Source organism: Rousettus aegyptiacus, unplaced genomic scaffold (assembly GCF_014176215.1).
Source record: "Rousettus aegyptiacus isolate mRouAeg1 unplaced genomic scaffold, mRouAeg1.p scaffold_m13_p_7, whole genome shotgun sequence".
NCBI classification, from domain to species: domain Eukaryota; kingdom Metazoa; phylum Chordata; class Mammalia; order Chiroptera; family Pteropodidae; genus Rousettus; species Rousettus aegyptiacus.
In genome coordinates, this window is record NW_023416310.1 from 107,885,060 (window position 1) to 107,902,660 (window position 17,601).

The 17,601-nt window shown below is 51.0% G+C and overlaps 1 protein-coding gene across 2 annotated transcripts in view; it reads left to right on the top strand.

The window, feature by feature from the left end:
- Positions 1-17,601, top strand: part of TBC1D9B (TBC1 domain family member 9B) — a 39,771-nt gene that overhangs the window by 17,725 nt on the left and 4,445 nt on the right. The window contains exons 8-19 of one of the 2 annotated variants that reach the window (XM_016147747.2): positions 6,664-6,825; positions 7,129-7,279; positions 7,800-8,014; positions 9,855-9,972; positions 10,773-11,058; positions 12,292-12,421; positions 12,556-12,654; positions 13,409-13,477; positions 14,420-14,660; positions 14,949-15,014; positions 16,554-16,625; positions 16,827-16,877. In XM_016147747.2, coding sequence (XP_016003233.2) covers positions 6,664-6,825; positions 7,129-7,279; positions 7,800-8,014; positions 9,855-9,972; positions 10,773-11,058; positions 12,292-12,421; positions 12,556-12,654; positions 13,409-13,477; positions 14,420-14,660; positions 14,949-15,014; positions 16,554-16,625; positions 16,827-16,877 — 1,660 coding nt within the window. The remainder of the gene's footprint in view (positions 1-6,663; positions 6,826-7,128; positions 7,280-7,799; positions 8,015-9,854; positions 9,973-10,772; positions 11,059-12,291; positions 12,422-12,555; positions 12,655-13,408; positions 13,478-14,419; positions 14,661-14,948; positions 15,015-16,553; positions 16,626-16,826; positions 16,878-17,601) is intronic. The other variant, XM_016147748.2, reaches the window with a different exon arrangement.

Consider the following 17,601-nt stretch of genomic DNA (forward strand, 5'->3'; position numbering starts at 1 on the left):
TCCCTCCCTCTCTGTCCTTCTCTCTCATGCTTTCTCTCTACCTCTCCCCCTCTACCTCCCTCCCTCCTTCCCTTCCTGCCCTTTGCTTTCTTGCAGTATTTTGTTGATGGAATCGAGTCATTTGTGCTGTAGAGTTTCTAAAATTTTGGTTTTTGTAGCTGCATTCCCCTATTTCCTATAAGTTGGTGGTTGAGTGGTGAGATCCAGTTTCAATTGTTTGTATTTTAGGGGGCAGGTCTACTTATAGGCAGGATCGAGATGATGGGTCTTCCACCAAGAGGTATACATATGACACCTGGTCATCTTGTCGGGTGCTGTCACCCATCATTGGTGAGCATTGCCTAGATCCAGTCACTTATTAGGAATTAGAAGATGGTGGCCCTCTGATTCTGTCATTCCTTTGTTCATTAGCAGAATACTCCCATTGAGAAACTTCCCCTCGCCAATTATTTTGTCACCCCGAGGCACAGTTGACATAGGAAAGGGAAAATCAGTCTTCTTTCCTTTTCTTTACCAATTGTTAAAATGATGAGTTGTTTGGTATCCTCCAAATGTGACCAATTCGTCATGCTTATTTTTTAGTATAATCATGAACTTGCAGATTTAAGTGACTTGATGTGTTTCAATTCATGACAGTTATTGTCCTCAATCCCTCTATGACCAGAGGGAGCTTATTAAGGTTGGCACCTACGTCCATTTCACATGGCCCTGGCTGTGTTTGATCACTTCCTTGCTTCCTGGTATGACAAGATGTGTGTGCTGCTGGTCATTCTGAATTTGTGAAAATACTTTATGCTTAGAAGAGTCCATATAAAAATCAGCAGCCTTGGCATTTCAGGGCCCACATTCCCACTGAGTGGCTTTGGAGCTGAGTGGTGGCATATGCCTTCCAGTTCCCCAGAGACTCACCTGAAGGCCTTTAAATTTTCCACCTCTGTAATCAATGCTCAGTAAGTTATTAAGGAGACAAGTAATAGATGGGAGGGGGCCCAGCAGAATCAGTATCCATTAGAGACATTAAAAAAGATTTCTTAGAGCAGGAATTCCCAACGCCTGGTCCTTGGCCTGTTAGGTACCAGGCTGCACAGCAGGAGGTGAGCGGCCGGTGACTGAGCGAAACTTCATCTATATTTACAGCCACCCTCAGCACTAACATCACTGCCTCAGCTCTACCTCAGATGATCAGGCCTTAGATTCTCATAGGAGCACCAGTCCCTTGTGCCAAAAAGGTTAGGGACCACTGTCTTAGAAGATGTTGGGCTCGATCTGAGATTTGAAGAAAGTAAGATTGGATTGGGTGAAAAGGGACATGAGCAAGAATTTTGAGCTGCCCTCATGAGGCCCAGCACCATCCATGACAGAGCCCAATGGTCAGAATAAGCATGGACCTGTGGCCCCTTCTGAACACACGGCATTCATTCATCCAGCACGTTTCTATTGCATCCCCAATAACTGCCAGCTGTACCCTAGGTGTAGAGCAACAAACAGAGTAGACAAAATTTGTGTCCTCCTAGAGCTTGTATTCTAGTGAGAGAGATAGTAAGCAAATAAACACCCAGTGCGTTAGGTGATGATGGGGGCCATGAATAAAAATAAAGCGTGATAAAGGATCGAGAGTGGCAGAGGAGAGCAGGGGCTCTGATCAAGTGACACTGGATCAGGAACCTGAAAGAAGTGAGGGAATAAGACATGAAATATCTAGGGAAGGGGTGCTGGAGGCAGAGGAAATAGTAGGCACAAAGGCCTGGAGCCAACATTGAGCTGGGCACAGGCTGCTAAAAGAGTGAGATTAGAGGAGAAACAGGAAGCCAGAGACCCTGGTGAGCACCTCAGCTTTGACTCTGAACAAGAACAGAAGCTGTTGGGGAGTTTTGATGAGAGGAGGGACATGACCTGTTTATGTTTCAATAGACTTTACTCTGGCCACAGTGTTGAGGATGGATTAGTGGCACAGCTGACCAATCCAGTAGCTGCATGTGGCTTTTAGCAGTGAAATGCAGTGTGTCCCAACTACAAGCACAAACTGCACTCCAGAGGTTAAAGATATAGTGTGAAAAAGAATGTACAATATTTTGATAATTTTTTATATTGATTCCATGTTGAAATGGGAATATTTTGGCTCTAGTGGATTAAATAAAATATATTATTAAAATTAATCTCACCAATTTTTTCTATGTTTTATAATGTGGCTACTAGAAAATTACATGTGTGGCTCTCATTATATTCCTCTTGGACAGTGCTGGACTAGAGAGTGGCAAGACTAGACGCAGAGACAAGTTGGAAGGCTGTGACAGTAATCACACAAGGTGACAGAGCCTTGGTCGAGGGTGGTAGCAGTGAAGTTGGTGAGAAGTGGTCAAATTCAGGATATATATAAGGGTCCAACCTCCTCATTTTGCGTGTGGATATCCAATTTTTCCAACACCATTTGTGTGTGAGAGAGAGAATGAGAATGAGAATTGTGGTACGAGGACACATAAAACTTACCATCTTAAGCATTTTTACTTGTATATTTCAATGGCATGAAGTACATTCACACTGTGGTACCATCACCACCATCCATCCACAGAACTTTATTCATCATGGAAACCTTAAGTTCTATACCCATTAAACAGTAACTCTCCATTCCCACCCCCAGCCCTCCCTGGTAACCACATTCTACTTTGTCTCTGTGAACCTCACTGCTCTATGTACTACATATAAGAGGAATTGTATAGTATTTATCCTTTTGTGACTGGCTTCTTTAACTCAACAAAATATTCTGTTGTGTATATGCTACATTTTAGTTATGTATTTATCTTTCGAGGGACACAGGTTGCTTCATCCTTTGGGGTATTGTGAATAACGCTGCTATGAACATGGGTACACAAATATCTCTTTGAGACCCAGCTTTCAATTCTTTGGGGTATATACCTAAAAGTAGAATTGCTGAGTCATATGGTAATTCTATTTTTAGTTTTTTGAGGACCCTCTATACTGTTAATGTACCATTTTATATTTCTACCAACAGTGCACAAGGGTTCTGAAATCACCATATTCTCACCGACACTTATTATTTTCTTTTTTTTTGGTTAGTGGCCATCCTAATGGGTGTGAAGTGATATCTCATTGTAGTTTTGATTTACATTTTCTTAATGACTAGTGAGTGATGTTAGCATCTTTTTATGTGCTTATTGGCCATTCATATATCTTCTCTAGAGAAATGTCTATTCAAGTCCTTTGCCTAAATTTTTTAATCGGGTTGTTTGATTTTATCATCTAGTTTTAGAAGTTCTTTATATATTCTGGATATTAACCTTTTAGCAGATATATGATTTTCAAATATTTTCTCCCATTTCATGAGTTGCCTTATTCCGATCATTCTATCCTTGGATGAATTTTTAATTTTAATTTTTATGTAGCTCAGTTTATCTATTTTTCTTTTATTGTGCTTTTGATGTCCCAACCAAGAAATGATTGCCAATTCAGTGTTATAAAGCTTTTCCTCTATGTTTTGTTCCAAGAGTTTTATAAATTTTAGATCTTCCATCTAGGTGTTTGCTTCATTTTGAGTTAACTTTGGTGTATGGTATAAGGTAGGGGTCCAACTTCATCATTTTGTATGTGAATATCCAATTTTCCCAACACCATTTTTCTTAAAACTGTGCATTCCCCATTGAGTGGTCTTGGCAGCCTTATTGAAAATTATTTGACCATATAATTGAGGGTTTATTTCTGGGCTCTCAGTTCTATTCCACTGGTCTATATGTCTATCTTTATGCCAGCATCACATTATTTTAACTACTGTAGCTTTATAGTAAATTTTTAAATCAGGAAGTCTGAGATCTCAAACTTTGTTCTTTTTCCAAGATCGTTTTGGCTATTTCAGGTCCCTTAAGTTTTCCCTATTATTTTAGATGGATTTTTGGATTTTTGGAAAAATCATTGGGATCTTGCTAAGGATTGTACTGAATCTATAGATCACTTTGTGTAGTACTGATGTCTTAACAATTTTAAGTGTTTCAATTCATGAACAAGGAATGTCTTTCCACTTAGTTATTCCTTCTTTAATTTCTTTCAGCAACATTTGTTACTTTTCAGCATAGAAGTCTTTCACCTCCTTGGTTCAGTTTATTCATAAATATTTTATTCTTTTCTGTGTTGTTAATGGAATTGTTTTCTTAATTTCCTTTTTGGATTGTTCGGTGTGAATGTATAGGATATATTCTGAAGGGAGGTCTCAGAGAACTGAAGGATTAGATTTGGGGTATAAGAGAAAGAAAGAAGACATTGTGGTTTTTGCTTGAGCAGCCTGAAGAACGTGTGGGATGGTTACACAGAGGGCGGGGAGAGATTCTGGCCTGGGAAGGTGCAGAATTCATAGGTGGCTCAGATGGGAGCTGACCATCGCACTGGAACACCCGTGTGGCACGCAAGACCGTGATTGCTGAGGTTGCACCCTTGTCGGTCTCCTTTTCTGGCACTGAGATGTTTGCTTCTCTGAGGTGCTCTGTGGCCTACAAGTTTGTTTGCATCCTGGTCCCTTTGGGGCACCTCGGGCAGAAAGCGTGCCCTGCATCAGCATGCTCTCAGTTCGGACTGGGGTCTGGCCCCCTGGATTCTAGCAGTTTGTCATGCAAAAGTATTGCAGTGGACCCAAAATCCATTTAAAAGCACCACCCAGGGCCCAAAGGGTGGACTGTGGATGTGAACCTAGCAGAGTTCTCTTTTTTTCTCCTTTTTTATTTTATTTTATTTTTATTAAAAACTACTCTTCTGAGGTAAAATGGACGTACAATATGCTATACGTATTTGGAAGAGTAGAGTTTTATGGATTTAACAGGCATTCCCGGTGAAGCCATCACAGTCACAGAGAGTTCTCATACAGGCTAGGAGGGCAGGATCAGAGCCGACAGGAGGGCTCAGGGGCAGAAACCATCCCAGGCTGGAGCTCACAGAGGGAGCCTATTGCCCCACAAAGCTGAGAAGTCCATGTAGTGGCCACATATCATCATAGCCAGCCTCTGTCCACTGGACCTGGCTTCCAGCCAGCAGAACATCATCCCCGGGCCGTGTGTGGTACCAGGATGGTGGAGTCCCCTGCATCCTCCTTGGCTTATCCTGAAATTCCCTGTAGAGTCACCGCTACATTTCCTTGGTGGTCACTGTGTGACACCTGAGTCCCCGGGCCCCCTGAGGTTGGGGGTAGGAAATGCCAATTATCTTAGGGCCATCACCTTAGGCCTCAGCAGAACTTACAAAGCATGGGGCTGAGAGTGGAGAGAGATGTGTCCCCGCATAACAACGGAGAGCTGCTGCTGGCAGAAGGGGAAGTGGATTCCAGGCAGCCAGTGACCAATGTCCACCGGGGAGCAGTGGTGTTGCTGCCCCTGGGCACTCTGGAGGAGGCCAAGGGGAGACTCAGAGTGGGCACCATCTCTGGACCACCCAGCCCCTTTGCGCACGGTGGTAAGCTCACCTAGAAGTCAGATGCTTGCAGGCAGAACACAGTCTGGCGATCGGGAGCAGGTGTCAGGTGTCACCCACACACAGTGCCTGAAGGGACTCAGATACCAGTGCTTCCTTGAGGAGGTGAGATCAGGCTACGAACTCACCTGCTGGCAGGGGTTCCAGAAAGCTAGGGAAGAACACTGAAGGTCAGGGCTTCCTTGTAGACCTTTGTCACTGATGCCCCCTTTCCTTCGACCAGTCCACTGTTGCCTCTAGTATGCTCCCAGAGCCACCACAGGGTCCCTTTCTCTTGCCCTCAGTTATCTGTGAGCAGGAAAGCAGATTACCAGACTCTTGCAGGGAGAGGCACTCCCCCAATGCAAGTTAGACCCTGTGGAGGGCAGCCCACTGCAGTGATGGTACCGCAGGCAGGGACCCCTCCCGATGCCCACTTCTAGGTCTGTTTTCATCTTTGCTCCCAAAGCCCTGGCAGCCTGGTGGGAAGCCCAGCAGACCGTTGAAAGCTGGTCTGTAGATTGCAGGAGGCACGTGGGCCAGCAAGCGGAACGCCCCCAGAGGGCCCGAGCAGGAGGACACTTTCCCTCACTCGGCACCACAAGAGGAACTGGCAGTTAGGACCCTGTCAGTCTGCAAAGGGCATGGCATGTGCTCACTTTGGCAGCACATGTACTAAAAGGGCATGGCCTGCTGCCAGATGGGGACCTGTGCTGGGTGATCTGCGATGTCGCCTGAGCTCATGGGATCCCTGGTGCCCTTTCCACACAGTCCCAGCCTAAGCCAACTGTGGTGGTCGGGTGGCCAGGGGCGCAGGGGCAATCAGGGCAGACGCCACCAGCAGCTGTCCCTACAGGGTCAGCCTGGTCCACGCCCCAGAGGCTAAAGCAGGGAAGTGTCCCTTGGAGCAGCAGTGCTGCAGCCAGGGCCTGTGAGGATACATGAGCCGGCTTCTTGGGGTTTCTTATCTCCTAGTCCAGACCTCACTGAGAAGACCTGATGGGATGGGCCCCAGCACCTGTCCTTGTAAGACACCAGGCAGTATGAGTGGGCTTGTTGATGGAGGACAGCATGAGTATCCAGCTGGGCGGCGTGATCTCCTACTCGCCCAGCTCGCCCAACCAGGTGCTGCCCATCCACCACGCCCTCAGGCAGTGACTGAGTGCACGTGGAAGGCCCACAGTTTCAGTGTTCTCTGTTCCACATTGTACTTTCCAGTCTTCGCCAGCTGCTCAGGAGGCATCAGAGCAGCCCTCCAACCCATCCTCGCAGTGTGGTGGCCGCCAGAGCACCCTTCCACAGGAGGCACCTACCGCTTCCCAGGGCCTGCTCAGACTCTTCCAGAGAAACACGCCCGTGGAGGACCTGGGAGCCAAGGGGGTAAGTGCGGAGCATGGGCTCCATCACCTTGCCAGAACCAGTCTCTGGCTCTGTGCCTTTGTGCCACCTCAGGCCCGGGGCCGACCTTGGGCAATACTGTCCCCACAGGTCCCAGGCCTCTGCAGGGAAGCCCATGTACCTGCCTCCTAAGGGTGGTGCTGTGCTCAGCCAGCTGGGGCTGGTGGCACTTCTCCTGTGAGCCCTTGGAGATCTGAGATGGCCATTCAGTGCTCTAGGTAGAGGAGGAGGAGAGAGGGATCCTGACACCCGGGTCGCACCCACAGGCCCCGTTTGCTCCCCCAGGCCAAGGAGAAGATGAAGGAAGAGTCATGGCACATCCACTTCTTTGAGTATGGGCGCGGTGTATGCATGTACCGCACAGCCAAGACACGGGAGCTGGTGTTGAAGGGCATCCCCGAGGGCCTCCGTGGCGAGCTGTGGCTCCTGTTCTCCGGTGAGTGTCCCGCCTCTGCCCGGTGGCCCATGGCCTCCTGAGTTGGCCAGGCTGGAACTGCCAGCCCTTCACAGGGCGGAAATGGGGCTTTGCGCTGTGAGGGGCTCATGCTGACCCACGCCAAGGAGGGGCGTCCTTGGGGCCAGACACCAAGGGTGGCACTGTCACCAAGGGGGGCACTGTCATAGGTGTGGCACCTTCCCACCCACAGTGGAAGATGAGCAAACAGCCCCCCCCACCTTCCCCGAGGCCTCCTTTTTTGGGACGGGCTCTGACAACTTTCACACCCTTGGCAACCCAGACGGGTTCAGGAGGAGAGCGAAGTGGCTGTTGGAACTTGGGTGGAGTGACGCCTCCAAGGAGCAGTCACAAAGGAACCTTTGCCTCATACTTCATAACTGCTCCCACAGTTCCACTTCTCCTCTGTGGTACATTGATGCCTCCACCCTGCCCTGTCATTTCCCCCAAAGTCCCAGGAGGGAAGGAGGAGAGAGACAAGCTGCCAGCTGTGTCTCCGCAGGGGCCTGGAATGAGATGGTGACTCACCCTGGCTACTATGCTGAGCTGGTGGAGAAGTCCACAGGGAAGTACAGCCTGGCCACGGAAGAGATTGAACGAGACCTCCACCGCTCTATGCCCGAGCATCCCGCCTTCCAGAACGAGCTGGGGATCGCTGCCCTCCGGCGGGTGCTAACTGCCTATGCTTTCCGAAACCCCACCATTGGCTACTGCCAGGTAAGGGGGCTTAGCAGGGGCACAGAGACAGCATCGCTCACCAGAGGCTCACAGAACAGTCCCCTATGGCCCTGGGCCTCAGTGATGGCCTCACACACCTTCAACTGTGCCCTGTTCCCCCTGGAAAAACCTAACCACAGAAAAAGATGTAATTAAAAACAATATTAATTGCTCACTTCATTCCTATTCTTTATATCAAGTTGTCTTCTGTGTGCTTCTAGTTTGAGTCCTAGAGGCATTTGATTATTTTGTGTGTGTATTAAAATACACATAACATGAAATTTACCATCTTTACCATTTTTGAGTGTACAATTCAGTGGCATTAAGTATATCCTTGTGCAGCCATCACCACCATCCATCTCTAGAACTCTTCCATCTTATAAAACTGACACTGTCCCCATTGAGCAGTAACTCCCCTAGTCATCCCTGGAAACCACCTGTCTGTCTCTCTGAACTTGACCACTCTTAAGAACCTCATGTAAGTGGAATCTCACAGTATTTGTTTTTGTTTTTGTTTTTGTAATCGGCTTATTTCATTAGCATAATGTTCTCAAGGTTCAACCATGTTGTAGCCTGAGAATTTCTTTCCTTTTTAAAGCTGAGTATTCGACAGTGTGTATAGACCACGTTTTGTGTATCCATTCACTCACAGATGGACACTCGGGTTGCTTCCACCTTTTGGCTGTTGTGAATATGCTTCTGTGAACGTGGGTGCACAATATCTATTCCAGTCCCTGCTTTCAGTTCTTTTGTGCTCATACGCAGAAGTGGAAGTGCTGACCATATAGCAATTTTATATTTGAATTTTTCGAGGAATTGCCATAGCATTTCCACAGTGACTGTTCCACTTTACATCCCCATCAGCAATGCACATGGCTTCCAATTTTTCCACATCCTCACCAACACTTGTTATTTTCTGTGTTTTAGATAGTAGTCAACCTAGTGGTGTGAGGTATCATCTCATTACGGTTTTGATTTGCATTTCTGGTGGTATCTGATTGTAAATCGAGTGAACATTTTCCTGGCCAAGTCAGGTAGCTTTGTTTTCCCTAGATGACTCTCGATTTCAGAAAAACAAGCCAACTCCCCAAAAATCACTATCTGTAGGGCCAGTGTTCGGCATGACATCATAAAGCCAGTGTGCTGACTTTAAATCCTTTTTAAGGTGCTCTGTCACCACTGAAGCACTGTGCGTGGTCCCAGTCTTGCCATAGCCTCCCTGCAGCCATGTGGCCCTAGCACACAGCTTACTCACATATCCACCTATACCATGTGACACCTCCAATGCCAGAAGAAGTGCCATGTGCTCATGTCCACCTTCTCAGTTTTCCAAGTACCTGCTGGCCCAATTTAACCCATTTCCCATTTGCCCCAAGAATCCCTGCCAGCAGCTTTTGCGGCTGCAACGTTTACCCCAAGATAACTCGCAGCAGTCCTAACCTTATCCCCAAAGTTTACCACAAAATATCTCACTTTTATTATTATTTTCACATCGATCTAGTTTATCAATAGCCTTTAAAAACAAATGACATCATTTTATTTATAGCATTCTGTTTTTTGTAGTGGTGTTTCCATTTGCAAAATATAGTAATTCTTGATCGCTGAAAATGTCAAATCCTAGAAAATGTAGGATTCCTACACGTGATGTTAAATTAACGCTGGCAGCAAGCTGCACTTTTTTTCCAAAACAGGAGAAGAGTTAAGGGACTTGGCCGACCATTTCTGTCAGACTGATTTCCTACAAATAACTTTTTGGCAAATTGCATGGAGCCAGGTGGAACAGACGACTTTCCTTGGTGTCCAGCTCCGGAGTCTTCCCTCACCATCTCTGTGCCTGCAGGCCATGAACATCGTCACCTCGGTGCTCTTGCTCTATGGAACTGAGGAGGAGGCCTTTTGGCTGCTGGTAGCCCTCTGCGAGCGCATGCTGCCCGATTACTACAATAACAGGGTGGTGGGTGAGTTCCCTGCGGGTCCCACACGTGAGCCCTCAGAGGCCTCACAGCTGTGCTGCAGGCTGCAGATCCCCGGTCCCTGCCGAACAGATCAAGAAGCCGAGAGACCATCACACAGCTGCCATGTGGAGAGCCATGTGTGGCCTTGGTCCTCTCACCAAATTGCCCATGGATTCCCTAGGAATGGGTGGCAGGGAGAGAAGATGTCACACATTCGCTGGTGTTTAAAAGTCAGCTTGGGGCCTAAATTCTCATTCATGCAACTCTTCTTAAACATTTCTGTTGTGGTAAATTCCCATCCTCATAACTAGAGCATGTTGTACACCACATACCTGTTACCCAGCCCCACCTCTCATGACCTCTCAGTGGGGAAACCTGAGCAGGTCTGTGGAGGTGCACTTGCTAATGTATTTCATTACATGTATAATTATGTCAGTTCTTCCAAGGTGTGCTTCCAAGGTGTGTTTGCCTTTTGGGGTCTCCACTCTTGGGATCCTTTAGAATTTTACCTGTTCACGAGCTTCAAGGCAGGACACATGGAAGCCACCAAGGCCACTGTTACTTCTGACACTTCTATGGAGATATTCACGTTTCCCGCCCAAAAAATCCAGTGTGGTGGAAGAAATCATTCTTTTCACACAATGCTTTGGAAGCTGTAGAAAGAAAACCTAGAGGGTTTCTTCTCTACTGTTTTTTCTCCACCCATCCACCCCTTGTCCCCCTCCCACCCCCACAGTGTACAGGGCTGGCCAGGGCCGGGCCCCACACGAGGGCTCACCATGCTCCCCTTCACACTCTCCTAGGGGCCCTCGTGGACCAAGGCATCTTCGAAGAACTCACAAGAGACTTCCTGCCCCAGCTCTCTGAGAAGATGCAGGAGTTAGGGGTGGCCACCAGCATCTCACTCTCCTGGTTCCTCACCCTCTTCCTCAGTGTCATGCCCTTTGAGAGCTCTGTGGTCATTGTTGATTGCTTCTTCTACGAGGGCATCAAGGTGGTCCTGCAGGTGGCCTTGGCCATTCTGGATGCCAACATGGAGCAGCTGCTGAGCTGCAACGACGAGGGCGAGGCCATGACCATCCTGGGCAGGTGACCTAACTGGCCTTTCTCCTCCTGCCAGACAGCCGGCCAGCAGAGCCCACCCCCTCACCAGCCCTGGGCACCCCACTGTCAGCATTCAGTGACCATGCCCACCAAGTGCCCAGCCAGCTCTAGAGCCAGGGGCACTCCAGGGGGCAGGATGGAGGCTCTTTTCTGGTGGGAGATACCCGGCCTTGGAGTAGTGGTCACCACAGGAGAGGATAAAATGGGCAAGGGGTCTGGGTATGCTGGACCTCCTGGTTATACCTTCCCGAGCCCAGACTGAGGGGCTCGTGCTGGGCCTACTGTGACCACTGAAAGAGCCTAAGGCCCAGGGTCAGCCTGGCATCCGCCTCCTTTCTCAGTCCCCATGTCCTGTCCTCATAGACACTCTCAGGGATCCAGTCCCCTCATTCTCCCATCCCAGCCTCATCCTGGCGCAGACCCTGAGTTCCATACAGTCCTCTGGCCCGCATGCATGTATTTGCCCAACCTAGACACTGCCACTTGCCTGCTGAGCCAATCTAGGTGCTATGGGAACCCTCAGGGGTCCTGTGCTGGCAGGGCTGTCACCACCCTGCCCTGGGCTGTACGAACCTTGGCCAGAGTGATATCAAGACACTCAGTCAGAGACCAGTGTGTGACTGGCTCTCATGCCTGTCTCCCACACCAGACATATCAGGCCCCTGCTCAGGAACAGGGGCCTATGGGGGCGGGCGCCGGCCACTCTCTCCCACCTGACTGTCAGGCCCAGCCTGGAGAGCCTGGGAGAGTGTGCAGGCCCAGCCAGCCCAAGTCGGGCCCTGTCCCGAGGCTGTGTTCCTGGAGAAGCAGGTCCCCGTGGACACTCCCATGGCAGGGCTCCTCTCATGCCTTGCTCCTGGGACACTCCTTTGGTCCCCGATTCTTCCTGGCCAGGGCGGGGAGTTCCTGCATCCCCAGAGACCCACCAGAGGGAGAGAGTGCATCCCTCCAAGTGGGACAAGGCTTTCCCCTGCTGTGGTAGGATCTGGACTTTTAAAAGGCCCTGTCCATGGGACCTCCAAAGACAGCCTGGCTTCTCAGTGTCTGTGCTCAGGCCTCACTGCCTCTGGGAGAATCCTCGACTTCCCGGGCACATGTCCCCCCAGCCCTCAGTGGGCTCCCTCGCTATTTGAGAGGTACATCCACATCACTTAGCTGTGGGTAAAACACCACTATCACCAGTGGGTGGTCTAGATTCCTGTCCTGTAATCCTTACAGGTACCTGGATAATGTGGTCAACAAGCAGAGTGTCTCTCCACCGGTCCCACACCTCCATGCCCTGCTCACCAGCGGAGACAACCCTCCTGCAGAGGTGGACATCTTCGACCTCCTGAAAGTGTCATATGAGGTCAGAGCTCATTGGGTCTGACTGGCCAGGCTGCTTCATCTGGCCATGTGGATGCGGGTGCAGGCACGGGTGGCAGTGGCAGCCCTCTGTTCTGTGGTTCCACCTGACCTCACCAAGTCACCTCTGGCCAGTAGAAATTCAGCAGCCTGAGGGCCGACGACATTGAACAGATGCGGTTTAAACAGAGGCTGAAAGTGATCCAGTCCCTGGAGGACACAGCCAAGAGGAGTGTGGTACGAGGGCCCCTGTTGGCCAGAGGGGGTGGAAGCGGGGGGGTGACCCAAGTGGGCTGCTTCTACCCTGGTATCTTCAGAATCTCCCTCCAAGCCGGGTGGGTGCAGCGCTCTCTAGTGCTGCCTCACGTAGGACTGGCATCAGGGATACAGGTGCCAGTTTGAGGTTAGGGATGAAGCAGTCTGGTAACTGTGTTCTCATGGATCAGCCACTGGGAAGTTTCTCTGACCGCCCTCCCCCCCCCCCCCCGCCCCAGTGCCTACAGGCCAAGCGTGATCTCGCTCTGTGCTGAGCCATCAGGCCTGGCTTTGCTCCCACTCCTGGCTAGTAACCCTTAGCCACCCTCCACGCGCCCAGTCTACCATTCCTCTACCATAAGCCCCCTCATCTCTGGGGGGAGTATTTACTGAGAAGTTCTAGAACATCCTCCAAAGACCCAGTGCCAGGGTCTTTCCAAGGACCAGACAGTAGCCATTAGATGCCTGCCCCTCACCCAGTGTTCCCGGCTGGGTGTTCAGAACAGAAAGTACCCCCAGTGCCCACCAGAAAGGAGTGTGGACCGAGTGGCAGATGTGACACAGGGGGTAAGCATGTGGACCACACCGTCTTTCCTGAGAAGGATACCAAGAGTGGCTCGCATTCTTACCTCTCACCGTCATCCACACAGGGGTTCTCTCAAAGAGTCGCTTGCCTTTACCGTGGCAGGAACTTGAGATTCCATCCATCACTACATCCATTTTCCTTTCCTTCTAGGTCCGAGCTATACCCGGAGACATTGGTTTCTCAATTGAGGAGCTGGAGGATCTTTACATGGTGTTTAAGGTGACAGCCAAGAGCAAGGGCAGCACCAGCACCCCATCCCAGTCCCCCAAATGCATCTATAGTGCAGCAGTCTCATGCCAGGAAAGAAAAAGATCTAAAGACACCTTCAGATGCAGTTACCTCATGTGGTAGAATTTAATCCTTGGAATTCAGGCAGAATACTGTTAAATGTTAGAAAATCCACTCAAATCAATGTACACAGAAGGGAGATTGCACTGGCTCATGTAACTGAGAATCTAGAAATGCACAGCTTCAGGCATGGCTGGATCCAGGTGTTCCAGCATGCTGTCAGGCTTCTCCACCTCAGATGTCCTCTGGACTGCTCTTCCAGCAGAGTGGCAGGACTGTCTTCTGCAGCTCCAGGTCACCCTGTCCTCTTAGTAACCCTAGTGGCAAGAGAACTTTTCTTTCCAAGGGGTTTTAGCAGAAAGCCCGGGGTTAGTCCTTGGACTGACTCCAGTCGGGGGCTGTGACAACAGGAGAGTGCTGCTGGGCCAGAATTGAGCCATTCCCCTGCCCCTTTGCTTCAGGGTAGGACAGGAGGGGCTTTCCAAGAAAATTTCAGGTGCTGTAACAGAAGCAGCAGGAAGGGTGCCGAAGACTGGACACAATCAGCAAAGTCCACGCTACCTTTCCACTCTGGTCAGTTCCTACCTACCTACCCCAGCTGCCTCTGGTTCAGCCCCCAAAGTGGCACCGTGCTGTGGCTTTAGAATCAGAGGCAGCACCTCCCCGTGGCCCACTGTGGCCTGTCCCAGTTCTGTCCCACTTCCTGTGTCAATGAATGAGGTCTGGTGGTTCCAACTCAGGAGATCCTGTGAGAGGCTGTGTCTGGCTCAGTGCTCACTTCCAGGCCTCTGCAGCCCTGGATGGAGGAGGAGGGGACACATGGACCAGCCTGCTGATCCTAACGGCCATCTCACCAGGCTGTGCCCCCTGCAGGCCAAGCACCTGGCCAGTCAGTACTGGGGGCGTGGCCAACCCACTGCCATGCGTCGGGACCCCAGCCTGCCCTACCTGGAGCAGTACCGCATCGACGCCACCCAGTTCCAGGAACTTTTTGCCAGCCTGACGCCCTGGGCCTGTGGCTCCCACACATCTGTGCTGGCAGGGCGCATGTTCCGACTCCTGGACAGGAACAAGGACTCACTGATCAACTTCAAGGAGTTCGTGACAGGGATGAGTGAGTGGCTCCAGGGCCCAGAGAAGCCCAGGTCCCTTGATAATGGCAGGGTCATTTTCCACTGGAGACACTAGAGGTCCAGTGGGGTCCCTCTTTCCCACAGCCTGGGCCTGCCCAGGGAAGGGCAAGCTCAGGAAAGAGCAGGAGGCCTGGGCTCACTCCTAGGACCCCTCCCAGAGGGAGTCAGGCTCTCAGGGGGCACCAGGACACGCTGGAAGGAGGGTGTGCCAATGAGGGCCAGCCCTGGGGTTCTTGCCAGTGTGCCTCCTCTCTGGCCTTTCTCCACAGGCGGGATGTACCACGGAGACCTGACAGACAAGCTCAAGGTGCTCTACAAGCTACATCTGCCCCCAGGTGAGTGCCTCCCTCACACTTCCAGTGAGGAGCACTCACTTGTCCAGAGCTGACCTCCAAGGCCTCTGGGAGGCCAAGCAGAGTGGTTCCAACTCAGGAGGTCCTGTGAGAGGCCGCATCTAGCTCAGTGCCGATGCGCTAGGGCTGAGAGCAGGGCCGTGACCTGGGAAGGGATATGCAAGAGTGTCTCAGGGAGGGTGACTCTGCCCAGAGGCTACGGTCCCAGGGAACACAGGGCAGCTCGACTGAAAAACCATGAGGGGAATAAGTGAATATTCAAGTTCGAAATGGAGACCCCTTATTTCATTAGCTTGTCCTTAAGTTTCTCAAGGTCCCTATTGATCCCTGGAGGGTCGGCCCGGGGAGCCCTGTCTTATGGCCATGGGCAGGGACCATACTCCCCTATAGCTTCTCTAAAGGGTACCTCAGCCTAGTGGGGACGCTGACAGGTAGCATGGTGGGCCTGTAGGTCCAAAGGCAGGCCAGATCTCGTGGTTGCTGGGTTCCTTCTGTGCAAGCCAAGCTAACTGGCTCAGCAAGGGTGGCCACAAGGAGAGCTCTTCAAGTGGAGTTAGCCCCATCTTCACAGGAGGGAACTGTGACACAGGTGAAAATTCTGACCCCAGGTGCTCTGCTCTGGGGTAGAGCTGCTGGTCCCTGCTCTTGGCCACAACGGTGTCAGCAGCTGCCTGGGAGTCAGCCAAGTGATTTTCGGAATGCTAGTGCCACGCTCACCTCAGAGGCTCTCACTTCACTGGCCTGGGGCAGGGCCCAGACAGATATTTTTAAAGATTGCTGTGTACAGTCAGTTGGAGAGTTGTGCTCTTAACACGGGCATTCTTGTGGCTGGTTTTTGCCTCTAATGTGACAAGGAATAGTGGCCTCAGACACCTCCAGGGAAGTTGATACCAGCCACCAATGACTCTGCTGAGGGAGAGGCCGGGGCTGGCAGAGCCCAGTGGGCCAGGAGCCTGTGGATGAGGGCACCCAGGGCCATCCCCACCGCTCCCGGGCCACCTTGCCTGCCCTGCTTTGTCTAGGGCTCCGGTGGACCTTGCCAATGCCCTGTCGCCCCACCATGTGCCATGCACTCCCTCTGTACGACAGGGAAAATAGGTCCCCCACAGAACCACATGGCTCCCCCAAGGACTGCTTACTGACAGAGAACGTCCCCATTTGGACCGATGTCCAGGATGCATGGAGTAAGAAAAGCAAGTCCCTGTGCACAGCCGGCCCTGTGTGTGTATCGCAGGAGCAAAAGCGTTCCGAAGGACCCTCTGGGTCACTCACTGGCCTTCAAGCTGCACTGACTAGATTCTTGCCTGGGACACATGTCACATGTTCAAAAATCATGAAGTCCAGAAAGTAGCAATAACCAGAATCCAGGTCACCGTTACCACTGTGACCACATGCCACACTGGCAGGGCTGGGAGCCGTGGGGCATGCCATGGGGGAACTAGGCCTTTGTCGTGAGAGGGTGGCCCTGGTGAAGTCGCATTGTTTCCTCCTGCCCTCACCCTCATTCCTCTCTGAGCACAGCCCTGAGCCCAGAGGAGGCCGAGTCAGCCCTGGAAGCGACCCACTATTTCACCGAGGACAGCTCCTCAGAAGGTGAGTGCCGTTAGGACACCTACAGCCCTGGGTAGGCTGGGGAGCCAGCCTCCTTGGGGTGCTGGCCGGAGAGGGCGAGGGCGCTGCCCCTCCCTCTGAGTAGGTCCCCGGGGTGTTCTCACTTGTTTCTCTTGTCTCTGCCTTCCTGGACCCTGGCCTTTGCCCCCACCGCCCTCGCTTCTCCTCCGCTGTCCCTTCCAGCATCTCCTCTGGCCTCAGATCTGGATCTTTTCCTGCCCTGGGAGGCTCAAGGTCAGTCCCTGGGGAGCAGGGGCACCCCCTCTGCACTGGGCTCCCTCTAGGCCTTGGGCTCTATCTTCCTAACAGTCTCTTGCACAGCCAATCCCCTGGAAACTCTTGGTCCCAGGGACACCTCCCGTGTGGCTAAGTCCTGAGAGGGAGCCATGCCACTTTGGCCTGGGAGAGGTGAGGGGCGGCCTCTGTGCTTGTCATGGGGATGTCGATAAGGACACACAGCACAGCAGGTATTACGCAGGCACCAGGGCATTAGCTGCATGCCACATTCATAAGAAAAAAACACAAATGCTACCATTACAACAGTGCGAAACAACATGGACAAGAGGAGGTGGAGCAGAGTGCTGGCTGCTTTCCTTGGAAAATGTGTTTCATGTTCCACACAACTTTTTCATTGGGGAAAATATGTTTGTTGAGTGCCTATTAGAAGTCATCCCTCTGCTACATTTAAAGATCTTTGGGAGCCTCAGTCTAGGGAGATGGGGCATTCTGGTCCTGGGACTTGGCAGTTGAGCTGGTAGTGTGTAATTGTGTACTCACCAAACTGACTGAAATGTCACCCTGTAACTTCTCGTGGGTTACAAACACAACAATGATAATATACCCAAAAGAAAAATTTTAAACAGCATGTATCAAGATACCCAAGGCAGTCCTGTTGCAGTGTCAGAGGCTTAATTGAACTTGACTGTGAAGGTTCAGGACCTTGATTTCAAGTATACAA